The sequence below is a fragment of the Conger conger genome, chromosome 6 (genome assembly GCF_963514075.1).
Source record: "Conger conger chromosome 6, fConCon1.1, whole genome shotgun sequence".
In the NCBI taxonomy this organism is placed as follows: domain Eukaryota; kingdom Metazoa; phylum Chordata; class Actinopteri; order Anguilliformes; family Congridae; genus Conger; species Conger conger.
This window is the reverse complement of record NC_083765.1, coordinates 42,420,168-42,439,092: the sequence shown is the minus strand read 5'-3', so window position 1 is coordinate 42,439,092 and position 18,925 is coordinate 42,420,168. Positions and strand designations below refer to the sequence as shown.

Below are 18,925 nucleotides of genomic sequence, written 5' to 3'. Positions count from 1 at the left end.
GACTTGCATATCAGCACAAGTCACTGTTGCACTGCTGGCTACGTGTTTTGGCCGTATGCGTAACATTCACCACTATGGTGGTATATGAGGAAATGTGGAAAGACCACTGCAAGACGGGCAAGCACACACAGACACATTCACATATGCAGACGTACAGTCAGTCACGCACAGTCAGTCATGCACAGTCACTCTCACACGCACAGGCACTCACACGCAGACACTCTCACACGCGCAGACACTCTCACACGCAGACACTCTCACACGCAGACACTCTCACACGCAGACACTCTCACACGCGCAGACACTCTCACACGCGCAGACACTCTCACACGCGCAGACACTCTCACACGCACAGACACTCTCACACGCACAGACACTCTCACACGCACAGACACTCTCACACGCACAGACACTCTCACACGCACAGACACTCTCACACGCACAGACACTCGCACACGCACAGACACTCGCACACGCACAGACACTCGCACAGACACAGACACTCACGCACAGACACTCGCACACGCACAGACACTCGCACAGACACTCGCACACGCACAGACACTCGCACACGCACAGACACTCACGCACAGACACTCTCACACGCACAGACACTCTCACACGCACAGACACTCTCACACGCACAGACACTCACACGCACAGACACTCTCACACGCACAGACACTCTCACACGCACAGACACTCTCACACGCACAGACACTCTCACACGCACAGACACTCGCACACGCACAGACACTCGCACACGCACAGACACTCTCACACGCACAGACACTCGCACACGCACAGACACTCGCACACGCACAGACACTCGCACACGCACAGACACTCGCACACGCACAGACACTCGCACACGCACAGACACTCGCACACGCACAGACACTCGCACACGCACAGACACTCGCACACGCACAGACACTCGCACACGCACAGACACTCGCACACGCACAGACACTCGCACACGCACAGACACTCGCACAGACACAGACACTCGCACACGCACAGACACTCGCACACGCACAGACACTCGCACACGCACAGACACTCTCACACGCACAGACACTCTCACACGCACAGACACTCACACGCACAGACACTCTCACACGCACAGACACTCTCACACGCACAGACACTCTCACACGCACAGACACTCTCACACGCACAGACACTCTCACACGCACAGACACTCGCACACGCACAGACACTCGCACACGCACAGACACTCGCACACGCACAGACACTCGCACAGACACAGACACACAGACACACAGACACACAGACACACAGACACACAGACACACAGACACACACACACACAGACACACACACACACAGACACACACACACACACACACACACACACACACACACACACACACAGTCCTCAGAGTGAGCTCAAACACAGTGGAGGGGCTTCAGCATTGTTTGTCAGGATCTGCAGGAGCAGACGGAAGCGTATCCAGATGTGCCCTGCAGGACTGTAAGACAGTACAGCCATTCACTCACTGTGGTGAGGGCCTCTGGTTCTTCTCACTACACTGCACGTCTTAGTCATACAGGGCTGGACCAAAATGAAATGATCTTCCTGCCAGGAGCTCTCGATAATCGCCCGTAATGAAGTGTGTTCTGATGTGTTTATCCAGCAGAGTGCTTGTTTGTTTATAATGAAAAATACAGCAATGCTTTTGTGTAATTATGTGCGGACCTGTCTGGTGTTACTGTGTGAACCGCTTTAGACACTGCTCAGAGCTGCAGCCAACCTGCCCTCCCGAACACTTCATTATGTTCTCCCTCCATCTCCGTCACACACCCCTCTCCCTCTCTCTGTCTTCCCTCCATCTGTTTCTCACACCCCTCTCTCTCTCTCTCTCTCTCTCTCTCTCTCTCTCTCTCTCTCACACCCCTCTCCCTCTCTCTCTCACACCTCTCTCTCTCTCACACACCCCTCTCTCTCCTTCCCTCTCTCACACCCGTCATTCTCTCTCCTCTCTCACACCCCTCTCTCTCTCTCGCCTCTCTCTACCTCCCTCATCCCTCTCTCCATCTTTGTCTTTCTGAGTCTCCCTGTCACCACTCATCCCTTCTCTCTGTCCATCTTTGTCTCTCTCTTTCTGTCTGCCTGCCTCTCTCCCTCACGCACTCATCCCTCTCTCCCTCTCTCTCACAGAGCAACTGCTGGAGTTCATGCACCAGCTGCCGGCGTTTGCGAACATGACCATGTCTGTGCGGAGGGAGCTGTGTGCGGTCATGGTGTTCGCCGTGGTGGAGCGGGCAGGGACCATCGTCCTCAACGACGGAGAGGAGGTCAGAGGTCACACGCACTCACTCACTCACACACACACACTCACTCACTCACTCACTCACACCTCACACGCGCACGCACTCACACACACACACACACACACTCACTCACTCACACACTCACACGTGCACGCACTCACTCACACACACTCACACGCGCACACACTCACTCACACACACTCACACGCACTCACACACACACACTCACTCACTCACTCACTCACACACTCACACACTCACTCACTCACTCACTCACTCACTCTCACACACACACACACTCACTCACACGCGCACGCACTCACACACACTCACGCACTCACACTCACTCACTCACTCACTCACTCACACACTCACACGCGCACACACACACACACACTCACTCGCACGCACTCACACACACTCACGCACTCACACTCACTCACTCACTCACTCACTCACTCACTCACTCACTCACACACTCACACGCGCACACACTCACTCACACACACACTCACACACTCACTCACTCACACACACACTCACACACACACTCACACTCGCACACACTCACTCACACTCACTCACTCACTCACTCACACACGCACACTCGCACACACTCACTCACACTCACTCACTCACTCACTCACACACGCACACTCGCTCACTCTCTCACACACACACACACATACTCACACAGACACACACTTGCACACACACAGATGCAGTCACTCACACACACTCACACACTTGAGTAGATTAATTGCGCCTTACAGCGATGGACGATTATGGTGATGAATTGTGATGATAAATTGTGGTGATTGTAAGAGCTTAATTTAAGAGGAGATGGAAAACCACAGATAATTTAAAAAATAAATGAAAATGACTGACATAAAATACCACCCTCTGAAGGCTTAATTACGGTCTAATTTGGATTTTGGAAGTGCGCTGCTAGCAAGGCTGCTGGTGTTTGGGACCTTATTGTTTCCTGAAAGGTAGAAGTTAAAAGGCAGTTTAATACACTCTATTCTGGCAGATAATCTTTTTCACATTTTGCAGCTGATATATTCGGCGGTCCTCGTGCATTGATTTCTAGTGTTATCGGTGTTTGTGGATGGAATTGAACCCTGGGATAGGCATTGAAATGCTTTTCTTTGCTCAGAGAATGGTCCATGTGTCTGACACTGTGCCTGATTGTGTGAGCATGTCTAGCTGTGCGTAACGTGGCTGTCTGTAACCGTGTGTAACATGCCTGACTGTGCGTAATGTGTTACGCTGTGTAACGTGGCGGTGTGTAATGCTGTTGTGTTTAACAGTGTGTAACGCTGTGTACCGGTGTGTAACGTGGCTGTGTGTAATTGTGTGTTGCATGCCGGTGTGTGATGTGGCTGTGTGTAATTGTGTTTAACTGTGTCACAGTGTGTAATGTGGTTGTGTGTAACTGTGTAGCGTGGTTGTGTGTAATTGTAACAGTGTGTAATGTGGCTGTGTGTAACGGTGTGTAATGTGGCTGTGTGTAACTGTGTAATGAGGCTGTGTGTAACGGTGTGTAATGTGGCTGTGTGTAACTGTGTAATGTGGCTGTGTGTAACTATATAGCATGGCGGTGTGTAACGTGGTTGTGTGTAATTGTGTGTAACTGTGTGTAACCTCCCTGGCTGCGCCTCCCCTCTCCTGCAGCTGGACTCCTGGTCGGTGATCCTGAACGGCTCGGTGGAGGTGACCCACCCTGAGGGCCGGCCGGAGATCCTGTGCATGGGGAACAGCTTCGGCGTCTCCCCCACCATGGAGAAGGAGTTCATGAAGGGCGTGATGAAGACCAAGGTGGACGACTGCCAGGTGGGTGTCCCATATGCCCTACTGGATCAGTACCATCACCACTTCAGACCCGGGGAAACCGTGTCATGTCCGTTACCTGTGGATCAGGGTTGGACCGTGCTGACCAAAACTAAAACACTTTCTCTGTTGGTTTTGTTGTGCGTGTGATGTCATGAGTTCTGAAGTTGTAGCTTCTTGGGAATCTCCTTTTCAGGCTTAACGAGTGGGTGGTGAGATTTGGCCATATGCAGTATGCAGCATGAGACCACATTTACTTCCAGTTGGGTGACAGGGGAATCCTGGGGACTGCTTACTTCCTGATTTTGTCCAGTTTCTGACGCCTTTAAGATGTGAGGTCACAATTATATCATGAGAGTGTTCTTAACTGAACGTTCTCACGCTGATGTCACGAGCACTGCTGGTGACCGAAAGCAATGGATAGATCTAGAACATTCCAGAAGCCCTACTATTCACGGAATAGCTTCCCGGCAGTGAGGTGTGGGCCCAGCTTGTTCAGTGCCGTTCAGTCTCGGAGGTACAGGAGCGTGGCGTTTGCTGGGGGTGACGTAGGGGGGGGGGGGATGCCAGGACAGGAGCCGGTGAGCTCATTAAAACCTTTCCCTGGACTGCGGGGGAAATCCCCCCCGTTCTGTTTTCCTCTCATCGGGCCTGCTTGTGCTTTCACTTTCAGGGTCCACGTCTCTGACTCTCTCTCTGCCTCTCTCCTCAGTTTGTGTGCATCGCCCAGCATGAGTACTGCTGCATCCTGAACCAGGTGGAGAAGAACATGCAGCGCGTGGAGGAGGAGGGCGAGATCGTCATGGTGAAGGAGCACCGTGAGCTGGACCGCACCGGCACCAGGAAGGGGCACATCGTCATCAAGGTACGGTCCTGTACTTTACTGACCCAAACCCTCATCCTTACCCTTACCCTAATCATTACTACCCTTATCCTTACCCTAACCCTAATCATTACTACCCTTACCCTAATCATTTCTACCCTTACCCTTACCCTAATCATTTCTACCCTTACCCTTACCCTAATCATTTCTACCCTTACCCTTACCCTAATCATTTCTACCCTTACCCTAATCATTTCTACCCTTACCCTAATCATTTCTACCCTTACCCTTACCCTAATCATTTCTACCCTTACCCTAATCATTTCTACCCTTACCCTTACCCTAATCATTTCTACCCTTACCCTTACCCTAATCATTTCTACCCTTACCCTAATCATTTCTACCCTTACCCTTACCCTAATCATTTCTACCCTTACCCTTACCCTAATCATTTCTACCCTTACCCTAACCCTCATCTTTACCCTTACTACCCTCACTCTTCGCCTAACGCTCCAGTCTGACTGTGGCAGGCTCTGGTCCCTCTTGTGGTTTTCCTTCCTTCAGACCCGGTGTTAAATTCATTAATTCAATATTTATTTTATAATGTATTCATTTGTGTCGACCGCCCGTTATGTGAGACAGTTGTGTTAACCCCAAAGCAGGAAGTATTTATTCATTCTGTGTGTCTCCAATGTGCGTACTTCAGTTTGAGTGAAACTGGTAGATGTATTGCTGTAAAGAGACAGATTATTTTTTCCAGTGATGTTTGTGGGGTGGGTACTCCAGGCTCAAACTGATCGGTGTCACCTCGGGGTCTGTCCTGATTGGTCAGAGCAGTCTGCCCGTCATGGCGGGAGGACGTAGGCTCTGTTACAGCGATTACCGTGGACTTCCCCAGGAAAGGGCTGGGTTTACAGTAACTGACACCAGCCCGGTTTTACAGTAAGGGGCAGGGTGGCACTCGCTGGTATTCCGCTGCTTGTTCTCTAGCTCAGTTACCCGTCAGACACCTCCCCCCTCCCTGTGTGAAGTCACACCGGTGAGTGAGAGAGCTTCCTGCGCAGGAAGTGTATGTTAACAGGTTATACAAATCATCATCAAAAAGTCTGAGTCTCGAATGGTGAATTAGCCATTGAAGTACCGAGTGAACTGTATGAAACATAATGATTCCAGAGTGACTCTTATCACGTTCGTTTCAATTCAAAGATTAATCCAGTTTTCTTTATCACCCGATATTTAGTCTAAAACAGGCTCAGTTGTCACCCTTTACACAATGAACAGACTCTCTCCCTGCCCCTCATTTGAAAGAGGGTGAGTGTGTGGTGAAGTTATTGGTGTGTTTTCGGGGCGTGTGGAGCCGCGTGTGCTGAGTGCTGATTTGACGTTGCGCTGCATCACTCACTCACATCCCCCTGCGTATCGACCGTCTCCACGGTGACACTGGCCCGGTTTCCAGGCAACCGTTTCCCCCGGCGGCCCGAGTTTTCTCCGTGCCTTTACCGGTCTTCTGAAACACTGTTCTATGTGAGGCAGGATGCTTTATTTTACAAGTTTCATTGCTGGAGCAGCGTTTTTAGTTTCCAAATAAGACCGAGTTAAGCTTTGACTCAAATTATATTTTCTGTTCAATAGTTTTCATTGGAAAATTTAAACCAACATTTTCAAAGCGGTCCGTTTCAAAACCTGTGCTTGTACAGTTGCCTTCTGAAAACGTTAGTTAAACAGCATTGTGATGAGCACTCTTGGAGGTCCTGAAATTGTGCAGTATTTTCATGTTGTAATAATAATAATTCGTTTTGCTGATGCTTTTATCCAAAGCGACTAGACTCAGAAGGAGACAATCCCCTTTGAAGCAATGTGGGGTTAAGGGCCTTGCTCAAAGGCCCAACAGCTGTGTAGATCTTATTGTGGCTACAATGGGGCTTGACCCATCAAACTTAAAGGTCCCAGTCATGAGCCACTATGCTACAGGCAGCCCCATGTGTCATGTGACTCAACACACACGGATGATCCCGCCTGTGATAGCTGACTGCAGTGGTCATCCGCAGACCCCTGTCACATGACTGTGGATCTCTGCTCTGACTACAGTGGTCATCAGCAGACCCCCGTCACATGACTGTGGATCACTGCTCTGACTACAGTGGTCATCAGCAGACCCCCGTCACATGACTGTGGATCACTGCTCTGACTACAGTGGTCATCAGCAGACCCCCGTCACATGACTGTGGATCACTGCTCTGACTACAGTGGTCATCCGCAGACCCCTGTCACATGACTGTGGATCACTGCTCTGACTACAGTGGTCATCAGCAGACCCCCGTCACATGACTGTGGATCACTGCTCTGACTACAGTGGTCATCAGCAGACCCCCGTCACATGACTGTGGATCTCTGCTCTCACTGCAGTGGTCATCAGCCGACCCCCTGTCACATGACTGTGGATCTCTCCCCTGTAGGGCACGACGGAGCGGCTGACGATGCACCTGGTGGAGGAGCACTCTGTGGTGGACCCCACCTTCATCGAGGACTTCCTGCTGACCTACAGGACCTTCCTGTCCAGCCCCATGACTGTGGGCCAGAGGCTGCTGGAGTGGTTCAGCGAGCCCAGCCTCAGGGACAAGGTCCGGCTGCAGAGCTGTGAACACACACACTGTCAACATACGCACTCTCCTATCTACACACACACTCCTCTCTACACACACACACTCCTGTGAACACACACACACTCCTCTACACACACACACTCCTCTCTACACACACACACTCCTGTGAACACACACACACTCCTCTACACACACACACTCCTCTCTACACACACACACTCCTGTGAACACACACACACTCCTCTCTACACACACACACTCCTGTGAACACACACACACTCCTCTACACACACATACTCCTCTACACACACACACTCCTCTACACACACACACTCCTCTCTACACACACACGGTCAACATACGCACTCTCCTATCTACACACACACACACACACTCCTCTCTACACACACACACTCCTGTGAACACACACACACTCCTCTACACACACACACTCCTCTACACACACACACTCCTCTCTACACACACACGGTCAACATACGCACTCTCCTATCTACACACACATGTACACTCCTATCTACACACACACACACACTCCTCTACACACACTATGTACACTCCTATCTACATACACACACACTCCTCTCTACACACACACACACACACACACACACACACACACACACACACTCCTCTCTACACACACACACACTCCTCTCTATACACACTATGTACACTCCTCTCTACACACACACACACACACTCCTCTCTACACACACTATGTACACTCCTCTCTACACACACACACACACACACACACACACACACACTCCTCTCTACACACACACACACACACACTCCTCTCTACACACACATGTACACCCGTATCTACATACACACACATGTACACACACTCCTCTCTAAAAACACATGTACACCCCTATCTACATACACACTCCTATCTACACACGAGCTTGTGCGCAAGCAAACAAACACGCACGCGCACACACACACACACACACACACACACTGTTTGGGTAAGCTAGGGGCGCTTGTTTGGATCTGTACAGAAAGGTTACATGTAACACCTGCAAGTGTGCACTACTTGAAAATGTGAGCATTGGATTGTGAGGTTGTCATTTGTGACCCACACTCAGAACTGAAGATAAGTTTCACACCTGTTCTTAACGTAGTTTCTTTAACACAGCGTATTCTCTTTGCCTCCAGGTCACGAGGGTTGTTTTGCTCTGGGTGAACAATCACTTCAACGACTTTGAGGGTGACCCTGCAATGACTCGCTTTCTGGAGGAGTTTGAGAACAATCTAGAAAGAGAGGTAAGTCACGCAAAGACCGCACAAACACAGGCGTTTCTCCGACCTCTGTTTGCACCACACTCAGGCCTTTGGCAGATGCTCTTATCCACAGCGACCTCTCTAATTGCTTACTCACCAGAGCTGTTTGAGTCAGCACTGTCACAGCTGACGGTATTAGTCGGGCCATACACAGACTTCCCACATGAAGCAGGTATGAGAGGGTGATTGAGAATGTGCTGCTTTAAGTAGCAAATGGGTTTAAGGGTGTAGTGTTAGAATTAGGAGGGCTAGTAAACCTGTGATTAATGGTGAGCATTCAGGTTCGAATGCACTGTAAACACTGTGTGTTCAGGTTCAGTTGAGACAAAATGCACTGTAAACGCTGTGTTCAGGTTCAGTTGAGATATCTACGTACTGGGGTGTGTGTGTTGGGGTGTGGGGTGTCCATAGCAACAGCCTGACAGATGAATTGTGCATGTGTCTGTCTGTGTGTGTGTGTCTCTCTGTGTGTCTCTCTGTGTGTATATGTGTATGTTCATCTGTGCGTGTGTACGTGTGTGCGTGTGCGTGCGTCTCTATGTTTGTGTTCCTGTAGAAAATGAATGGGCACCTACGCCTGCTGAACATCGCCTGCGCGGCGAAGGCCAAGCTGAGGCTGGTGACCCTGACCAAGCCGTCGCGCGAGGCCCCCCTGCCCTTCTCCCTCCTGGGGGGCTCGGAGAAGGGCTTCCGCATCTTCATCGACAGCGTGGAGGCGGGGAGCAGGGCGGCCGAGGCAGGCCTGAAACGAGGGGACCAGGTACGGCCGCCACGCCCGGGGGAGCCCTGGGGCCCGGGGCCTTTCACCTGTGTGCTTTCAGATACTTTCAGATACTTTCAGCTATTTTCAGCTATTTTCAGCTATTTTCAGCTATTTTCGTTATTCCATCAACAATTTATTTTCTAAATTTGCACTAGGCCCAGATGTTGTTCTAAAAAAAACACCCACAATTCCACCTACTCTATGGCTGATGTCATCCTTTCCCTGTCCACCTGAACCCTCCTCTCCCCAACACGGCACAAAGAGCTTAAAAATAAGATGAGGTTCTGTTTTTGTTTCAGATCCTGGAGGTGAACGGACAGAACTTCGAGAACGTGCAGCTCTCCAAGGCCACGGAGATCCTGAAGAACAACACCCACCTGTCAATCACTGTGAAAACGAACTTACTGGGTGAGCTGGGAACGGGCGTACGCTAAACCCCACCCCCCATCAGCCGTGTCATTTTGCGGTTCCATTCATGATTGCATTATGGGAAATGAAGTTCATGGCCCTGTACCGCTTGAGGGGTCTGTAGGAATAAGCGATTGGAGAGAGCCCAATATGTGTCCTCCTCCCCTCCCTCCGTCAGTGTTCAAGGAGCTCCTGGCGCGGCCGGCGGAGGAGAAGAAGAATGGCGCTCCGCACCTGCCCAAGATCGGCGACATCAAGAAGGGCAGCCGCTACTCCATCCCGGACCTGGCGGCCGACCTGGCGGTGGATGTGGAGCACGTGATGGCCCTGGAGAAGGGCAAGAAGAGCAAGGCCAACACGGTGGGCGGCCGCAACAAGCTGAAGAAGATCCTCGACAAGACCCGCATCAGCATCCTCCCGCAGAAGCCCTACAAGTGAGTCTATCTGCGCTAGCTTATAGCTTAGCATCAGCCCTACAAGTGAGTCTATCTGCGCTAGCTTATAGCTTAGCATCAGCCCTACAAGTGAGTCTATCTGCGCTAGCTTATAGCTTAGCATCAGCCCTACAAGTGAGTCTATCTGCGCTAGCTTATAGCTTAGCATCAGCCCTACAAGTGAGTCTATCTGCGCTAGCTTATAGCTTAGCATCAGCCCTACAAGTGAGTCTATCTGCGCTAGCTTATAGCTTAGCATCAGCCCTACAAGTGAGTCTATCTGCGCTAGCTTATAGCTTAGCATCAGCCCTACAAGTGAGTCTATCTGCGCTAGCTTATAGCTTAACATCAGCCCTACAAGTGAGTCTATCTGCGCTAGCTTATAGCTTAGCATCAGCCCTACAAGTGAGTCTATCTGCGCTAGCTTATAGCTTAACATCAGCCCTACAAGTGAGTCTATCTGCGCTAGCTTATAGCTTAGCATCAGCCCTACAAGTGAGTCTATCTGCGCTAGCTTATAGCTTAACATCAGCCCTACAAGTGAGTCTATCTGCGCTAGCTTATAGCTTAGCATCAGCCCTACAAGTGAGTCTGTCTGCGCTAGCTTGTAGCTTAGCATCAGCCCTACAAGTGAGTCTATCTGCGCTAGCTTATAGCTTAGCATTCTGCAGCAGAAGCCCTTCAAGTGAGTCTATCTTTGCTAGCTTGTACCTTCGCATTCTGTCGCAGAAACCCTATGAGTTCGTCTTGATTAGCATTGGAAGTGACAATATTGAGGAATATAATGCAGGAATATAATTTGCTTATGACTGTATATGGTACATCTGGTGACTTTATAAGAGTTTATGAGATGTGATTCTCATTTGAGCAGCACATGAATATGCAGGACTGTACAGCGCGGTTGTCTCTGTAGTGGGTTCTGCCGTGCGGTCGTTGAGCGTCTCCCTCTCGTTACAGCGACATGGGGATCGGCCAATCGCAGGACGACAGCATTGTGGGCATGCGGCAGTCCAAACAGATACCCCCCACGCTCCCCGTCAGCGGGAACCTGTCCTCCAGCAACCCCGACCTCCTGCAGACCCACCACCGCATCCTGGACTTCAACAACCCGCCAGGTAGCAGCGCCGCGCCCTGCCCTCTGCTCAACGCCGCGCGCGTCGACCCACAATGCACCTCTGCTTCACCCCAGAGGGATGAAATCACACTGCAGTTTAAAATTGAGTTTAGCCTACTACACAGGGACAGTGCACATAAATAACCTGTCTGTGAATATGCCAGAGTTAGCGCGGGGATGGCTGTTTTCTGCCGCAGTGTTAGCAGCGTTAGCAGTGTTAGCAGTGTTTGCTTACTCTGCCTGTGAACAGAGGCACTGATGGATAGCTCCTGTCTAATTGGCTTGTGCAGCTGTGAGGCTGCTTTAGTGTTGGGTCTCCGTCTCACCGTCCTGAACACACTGGAATCGATGAGTCTTGTCCTCAATATAAAAGCGTTTGAGGGCAGATCTTTTAAAAGCGTTGTCATGCAGCTGCACACGCGCCGGTCTTCATCGGTATGACAACCGACGCCACGCCCCTTTCCGTGCCAACTCTCACCTCTTTGTGTTCTGCTGGAGAAAATTAAGACATTTTCGGGCCTTTGTAGAGGATGCCAAGATGCTTAACAGTGCCAAATGAAAATTGGCGACGGTAAAGAAATGTTAAAAAAAGAATACGTTTTGTGTTTGGGCCGTGGCCTAATGTTCCCCTGCGTATCTGTTTCTTTCCAGCCCCGGGTTCGAGCAGTGAGTACCAGTGCTGTTCTGTTCTTAAATATCTGCCTGCCCCTGCACCTCTCTCTGGGGGAACCCCGTTCCTGGTTCCCCCTGCTCTCTCTTCCTAATGCCGTCTGTGCTTTTCAGCTGCTGAAAGGCTGAAGTCTTTCTCCCGCACTGCGACACAAAATGGCGTCCTCCCCCTTAACGGCAGGACGATCGCCCGAGGGGCGGGCTCTTAACGGGCTCCATTCAGAGCGCTTCTCTGCCGCTTTTAAACTCTGCCGGGCTCCGACGCCCTGTCACTCAAACGCATCGATCCCGCTCCGATCCCAGCCTGTGTGCAAACCTGTCTGCTCGCACGTGAATCGCCTAGCGCCCGAAACTGATGTCTGTGTTCTTCAACGCATCTGCTCTGCACACTGTCACAAATTACATCTGCATAGCCTTGGCCAAAAGCAAAGACATCCCCCTGTGTGTCTACATCCCACAGTGCCCACAGTGTGTCTGTACATCCCCCCGATGCCTCTGTGCATCCCACAGTGTGTCTGTACATCCCCCCCAATGCCTCTGTGCATCCCACAGTGTGTCTGTACATCCCCCCGATGCCTCTGTGCATCCCACAGTGTGTCTGTACATCCCTGTGTGTCTGTACATCCCCCCGATGACTCTGTACATCCCACAGTGTGTCTGTACATCCCCCCGATGCCTTTGTGCATCCCACAGTGTGTCTGTACATCCCCCTGTGTGTCTGTACATCCCACAGTGTGTCTGTACATCCCTGTGTGTCTGTACATCCCCTCGATGTGTCTGTGCATCCCCACTCAGCTAGTGGCCACTCAGCTTTTATCAGCAGATTGTTCTGTGGTGCCACATCATCTGCTGCTTTTTTGTGAACCCTTATGCTTGTTCACTTCCGAAACATAGCGCAGGTCTCATGGGCCTGACAGGAACCCTTTAGCACGGGCTGGCTGATGGTGCGAGCCAAAATGTCTGCCATTAAAACGTGGCGAAGGGCAGATTAGGACTGAAAGACAAATACACATGCTAGACCAGATGATTCAGGGTTAGGTGTAACGTAAAGGGAAATGCAGGATGCTGTGAGCCTGTTTGACTGTGCGGTGCTTTTGCTTAATTAACATTTTGGCGAGTTATATTTCAGCAGGGGTGTATTCACCCCTTTTCGTGTTCCATGTTCATTTCTATGCGGGCTTAATGTTGTCTGCGCTGGAAAATTAAGATCTGTGTTGGAGCTGCACAAAGTCATGCGCTTGATGATGATTCTTTGCCGTGCTGAACTCTGAATAACAGCCAATTGAGAATCAGCTCTCTTTCCTGATTTGTCCCCAAAATCAGCCTTGAGTGTGTTTGAACAGCAATCAGCTTCTGAGTGTGGAGTTGAGATTCTTTGACATTTGCTTAGTTATATATGTGTCCCTCTCTCTCCTTCCCTATTTCCTCTCTCTCTTTTCCCCCCTCTCTCCCTCTCATCTCTAACCTCTTTCTCTATGTATACATTTGTCTCCATCTTCCTCCCCCTCTCTCCCTCCCCCCCCGCCTCTTTCTCTCCCCCCTCCCTCCATCCCTCTCGGTCTCTCCCTCCCTCCCTCCCTCCCTCCCTCTCCCCCCTCTCTCTCTCTCAGACCTTCCAGACCAGGTCCTGCGGGTGTTCAAGGCCGACCAGCAGAGCCGCTACCTCATGATCAGCAGGGACACCACGGCGAAGGAGGTGGTGGTGCAGGCCATCCGGGAGTTCGCCCTGACGGCCACGCCCGAGGCGTACTCCCTGTGCGAGGTGTCCGTCACCCCCGAGGGCGTCATCAAGCAGCGCCGCCTCCCCGACCAGCTCTCCAAGCTCGCCGACCGCATCCAGCTCAGCGGCAGGTAAGGGCCGACGGGACACCACAACACGGGACAGTACTCACCAATACAACGGGCAGCCTGTAGCCCAGTGGCTTAGGCGCATGATCGGGACCCGGAAGGTTTGTGGGTCAAATCACGATAGGATCACGATAAGATCCATGCAGCTGTTGGGCCCTTGAGCAAGGCCCTTAATCCCACACTGCTCCAGGGGGGGATTGGTCACTGCTTAGTCTAACAAACTGTAAGTCGTTTTATGTAAAAGCGTCAGCAGGGTAATTGTAATGGAATGTAAAAATGACGGCCTGTCAGTCTACCTTGAGTTACCATTTTGCCCTGTTCAGGATATCCACCGTTGTGCTTAGCAGAAATTTGAAATGGTTCAGCATCATAACTGTCATTTCCTAGGTCTGCAGTCATAGCACTGGTAGGTAATGCCGTGGTAGACCCTGCTTTGGTGCCAGTGGCGCTCTGATTAAGTTGAACATTGAGGCGTCCCCGCAAGTCCACTGTGGGGCATTACGATGCATCAGTGACTCGGTGTACTGGGAAATAACTCATTTCTGCTCTGAGGTAATTGGAAAAATAAAACGCTTTGGATTTGACTTCCCTACTCTTCCCTGAAGGCGACAAAGCAATTTGTGCTTGTCTCTTTGTATCTTAATTAACAAAGTGCGCTCTCATAATTCCATTGTACCTCCGAAGATCCTCTGGGGCTTTACACAGCGCACCGTGGTCGCATAAAAGGTCTGAGTGAATCCCAGGCTCACGTCATCACTTTGTCATCATGGCGATGTTCCTCTTTCTCTGCTTTATCGTGTGGTCACTTATCGATCATCTCTGGTGAGCGCCAGTGGGCTGGTACATGTTTTCCTCCCAGTTTGAGTGACCCACTGGTCTTTATTTTACATCGTGCTGGCCAGCGGAGGATGGGCTTCCCCCTCTATCCCCAGATTTCTTTGGATCGGACCCTGACCTGGATGTTACTCGCTAAACTGTCTTCGGGACAGCCGTCTAGAAAAAGTTCTGTGCACATATAGTACTGTACAGATTTGCTGGGGAAGAGGTTGCTTATAGCGTAGTGGTTAAGGTGCTTTTCTGGGACCAGGATGGGAGGTGGTTCTAGCCGCAGTGTAGCCGCAATAAGATCAGTGAAACTGGGGGCCCTTAATCCTACATTGTTCCAGCGGGACTGTTCCCTGCTTAGTCTAATCGACAGTAAGTCGCTTTGGATAAAAGCGCCAGCTGAATAACAAATCATTTATTATTTATTAAATTAGGTCTAGTACACAAGGTAGATGGGCCAAGTTTGTAACTACCAGACCGAGACATCTACAACATAAGGAACTACACTACCGAGACAAATGCAAATTCAAAAGTCCTAGATTAATGTACAAAATACAGAGATAGAGACAGGTGAAGAACAAGTGACAATAGATTTAGGGACTCTCTCTCTAACTGTAGTGTAAAATGTAAAGGTGTGATCTCGTCTGCGGTTCCTCAGGTACTACCTGAAGAACAACATGGAGACGGAGACGCTGTGCTCGGACGAGGATGCCCAGGACCTCCTGCGGGAGAGCCTCCTGCAGCTCCTCCAGCTGAGCACGGTGGAGGTGGCCACCCAGCTCTCCATGAGGAACTTCGAGCTCTTCTGCGGCATCGAGCCCACCGAGTACATCGACGACCTCTTCAAGCTCAAGTCCCGCACCGGCAACGCCAACCTGAAGAAGTTCGAGGAGGTCATCAACCAGGAGACCTTCTGGGTGGCCTCGGAGATCGTGCGCGAGCAGAACCAGCTCAAGCGCATGAAGATCGTCAAGCACTTTGTGAAGATCGCCCTGCACTGCCGCGAGTGCAAGAACTTCAACTCCATGTTCGCCATCATCAGGTGAGGATGAGGAGGGGGAGGGCCTACGGTTTGAATACGTTTGTTTTCCAAACGCAAACACGTGAGCCTTGCTCGGGTGTTTGAATCCTGGTCTCACCATTGCCAACCGCTTGGTGAGGGCATGTTAGGGGGCTTCGCTCTCTAGCGGCCACTGCTGGTCAGACCAGGCACCTCGTTCTCCTCTGACGACATGGGCAGTATATATAGTTTGTCACTCATCCTGTCAGTCGATATTATTTTGGAATAAAAGAGAGAAAATGGGGGAAGGGGCAGCACAGGGGATGCATATACAGTCAAGCCAGCTTAAAAAAAAAAATTCCATTCCTGATTGGTCTTGAAACACACTTGAGGCTGATTTCGGGAAAGGGACGAATCGAGAAAGTTTGGGGAAACTGATTTAATTGGCTGATCCCCCCCATTATACCTCAGCGGGCTGAACCTGGCTCCAGTGTCCAGGCTCCGGGGCACGTGGGAGAAGCTTCCCAGCAAATACGAGAAGCTGTTCCAGGACCTGCAGGACCTGTTCGACCCCTCCCGAAACATGGCCAAGTACCGCAACGTCCTCAACAACCAGAACCTCCAGCCTCCCATCATCCCCCTCTTCCCCGTCATCAAGAAGGACCTCACCTTCCTACACGAAGGTAAGCCTGAAGTCGCCTTTCAGAACTGAAGATAATGCCTCGTCTCTGCTCTCGGCCAACCCGTCCGGTCGGTTGGAGACGCTGGGCGTGAGTTTTATTTGCCGTTTGCTGAGATTGATTGGGTTTATACCAGGGATGACGTTTTTCCTGATTAAGCTGGAAACACTGATTTGCAGACCACGTCTCCACCAAAAGCTGAAGTCTGATATTTAGATACACATACATACATATACATGCACACACAACCACGCACACACAACAAGGCACGCACACCCAGGCACGCACATCCACGCACACAGTCTTAAAGGGCTTGTGCACTCTGACACGTAATGGCGGGAGAGTATGTTTAGCAGTAAAGCCAGAAGATCAGAGACTCTTATGTTGTGGGAATAGCAGTGATCAGGATGAATTAAACCTCCCCGTGCACGCTCTTCACGTCAGGCAACGACTCCAAAGTGGACGGCTTGGTGAACTTCGAGAAGCTGCGGATGATCGCCAAGGAGATCCGGCACGTGGGACGCATGGCCTCCGTGAACATGGACCCCGCGCTCATGTTCCGGACCAGGTAGGCCGCCGATGGCAGACCCCCTGAGGTTCACCCTACTCATCCCCGGTATCTCCAAACAGTTTAACTTGCGTTTTATTTTTTATTATTTTTATTTATTTCTTTAAACTTCTCCAGACAATTTGATGTTGCAGCTCATTCGTGGTCAGCCAGTAACTTTGTTTCCCAAAGGTCTACTAGATTTTGTGACAAAGCAAACCCCTCCAAGTATCTCTACCAGGCCACTTTTATTGTCAATGAACTTCAGCAGCGGTTTTAGGTACCGACCGGTCTTGAATTATGGCAGGGAGTGGGTACAGTACAGTGTTCTTACACTCCTGCTTATATCTCACTGTCAATCAGTCCAGCTTCCTTCCAGAACATTCCATTGCTTTGGGTGAAAAGTGCGGTGTGGCCTCTGACCTGTCCCCGTGTGCGTTCCTCATGCTAGATTGTCGCCCCCGACCTGGCCTTTGTGTCTCTGTTTGTGTTTGTGTCCACGGGCCCTTGGGTTCTCCGGGTCTTTCCTGTCTAAGCTCTGTCTCTTTCTCCCTCTCTCTGTCTCTCTCCTGTCCCGTGCTTCACTGTTCATGGCTCCCCTTACAGGAAGAAGAAGTGGCGCAGTTTGGGGTGAGTGCCGGTGATTGGTTGCCCTGTTTTAACGCCCCCCTCCCTTTGGCCCATCCGCATCTGTTTTTTCTCTTCTCTCTGCCTCTTTCATTTCTCAACGCTCGCGCCATAACTATATTTTTACTTTTCTATTTTATTTCTTATTGTTTTTTTTTATTTTTGTTTTTTTTTTCGTTAATGCTTCCGCTCCTGCCAAACCTGTCTCTTTGGAAAGAGTGTGAGATTTAACCCCACGTTTGCCTTTTGAGGTTGTTCAGTACTGAACCCCAGGACCTGAGGTCGGTTCTCAGGCTCCTGCTCTACGGTCCTGAGGGTGTTTGTGGGCAGAACGGACAGGCGTTGCCCTCGGGGGTGTCTCACAAAGCAGGATAGCTGAGTTAGCTGGATAACTGCGCTGAGTAAAACCCACAAAGCAGGATTACAGAGTTAGCTGGATAACTGCACTGAGAAAAACCCACAAAGCAGGGTTACTGAGTTAGCTGGAAAACTGCGCTGAGTAAACCCCACAAAGCAGGATTACTGAGTTAGCTGGATAACTGCACTGAGTAAAACCCAGAACAGGGTCCTGTTCCACAAAGCAGGATGACTGAGTTAGCTGGATAACTGCACTGTACTGTACTGTACTGTACCCAGAAGAGCTTTTTTACCTCACCCCTCTTACAGATTTGGGAGGGTCTGAGCTAACTCAGTTTTACTCCAGCTAACTCAGTAATCCTGCTTTGTGATACTCCTCTAGCACCTACCGCCATCTGCAGCATTCATGCCAAACTAACCGCCTTGTGCATCAATCATCCAATCCTACTAAAATCTATTTTTCCAATCTGCCATCCGTTTCGATTTAATCCATTTCATTAAAAAAAAAAAACAGATTTGTAGTGTTGTTTCAAATGCTTGCTTGTTCTCAGGAACTAAATGGATGCTTGCTTATTCTCAGGAACTACATAGCAGAGATTAGAGTATTTTAATATTTTCCACAATTGTCCAAATATATTTTTACCCTCCATGGTTCAAAACCTTATCAAAAGAGATGGGTTTGAAAGGTGGGGTGCTCTCAGAGTAGATTCCTGCATTCTAAACGGCATGTTTTTCTGTTTGTTTTAATGCATTTTCAGTTATGCAGTTCAGTTCTTCTTACGCCT

At 50.4% G+C, this 18,925-nt stretch overlaps 1 protein-coding gene across 3 annotated transcripts in view; it reads left to right on the top strand.

Moving 5' to 3' along the window:
- The window catches only part of LOC133131198 (rap guanine nucleotide exchange factor 2-like), a 111,134-nt gene that overhangs the window by 79,743 nt on the left and 12,466 nt on the right, over window positions 1-18,925 (top strand). For all 3 annotated transcript variants that reach the window (XM_061246432.1, XM_061246434.1, XM_061246433.1), the window contains exons 10-24: window positions 2,186-2,322; window positions 3,976-4,134; window positions 4,844-4,996; window positions 7,411-7,575; window positions 8,743-8,850; window positions 9,425-9,628; window positions 9,931-10,039; window positions 10,218-10,473; window positions 11,431-11,588; window positions 12,239-12,253; window positions 13,867-14,107; window positions 15,588-15,971; window positions 16,401-16,612; window positions 17,054-17,177; window positions 17,763-17,786. In XM_061246432.1, the coding sequence (XP_061102416.1) occupies window positions 2,186-2,322; window positions 3,976-4,134; window positions 4,844-4,996; window positions 7,411-7,575; window positions 8,743-8,850; window positions 9,425-9,628; window positions 9,931-10,039; window positions 10,218-10,473; window positions 11,431-11,588; window positions 12,239-12,253; window positions 13,867-14,107; window positions 15,588-15,971; window positions 16,401-16,612; window positions 17,054-17,177; window positions 17,763-17,786 (2,449 nt within the window). The remainder of the gene's footprint in view (window positions 1-2,185; window positions 2,323-3,975; window positions 4,135-4,843; window positions 4,997-7,410; window positions 7,576-8,742; window positions 8,851-9,424; window positions 9,629-9,930; window positions 10,040-10,217; window positions 10,474-11,430; window positions 11,589-12,238; window positions 12,254-13,866; window positions 14,108-15,587; window positions 15,972-16,400; window positions 16,613-17,053; window positions 17,178-17,762; window positions 17,787-18,925) is intronic.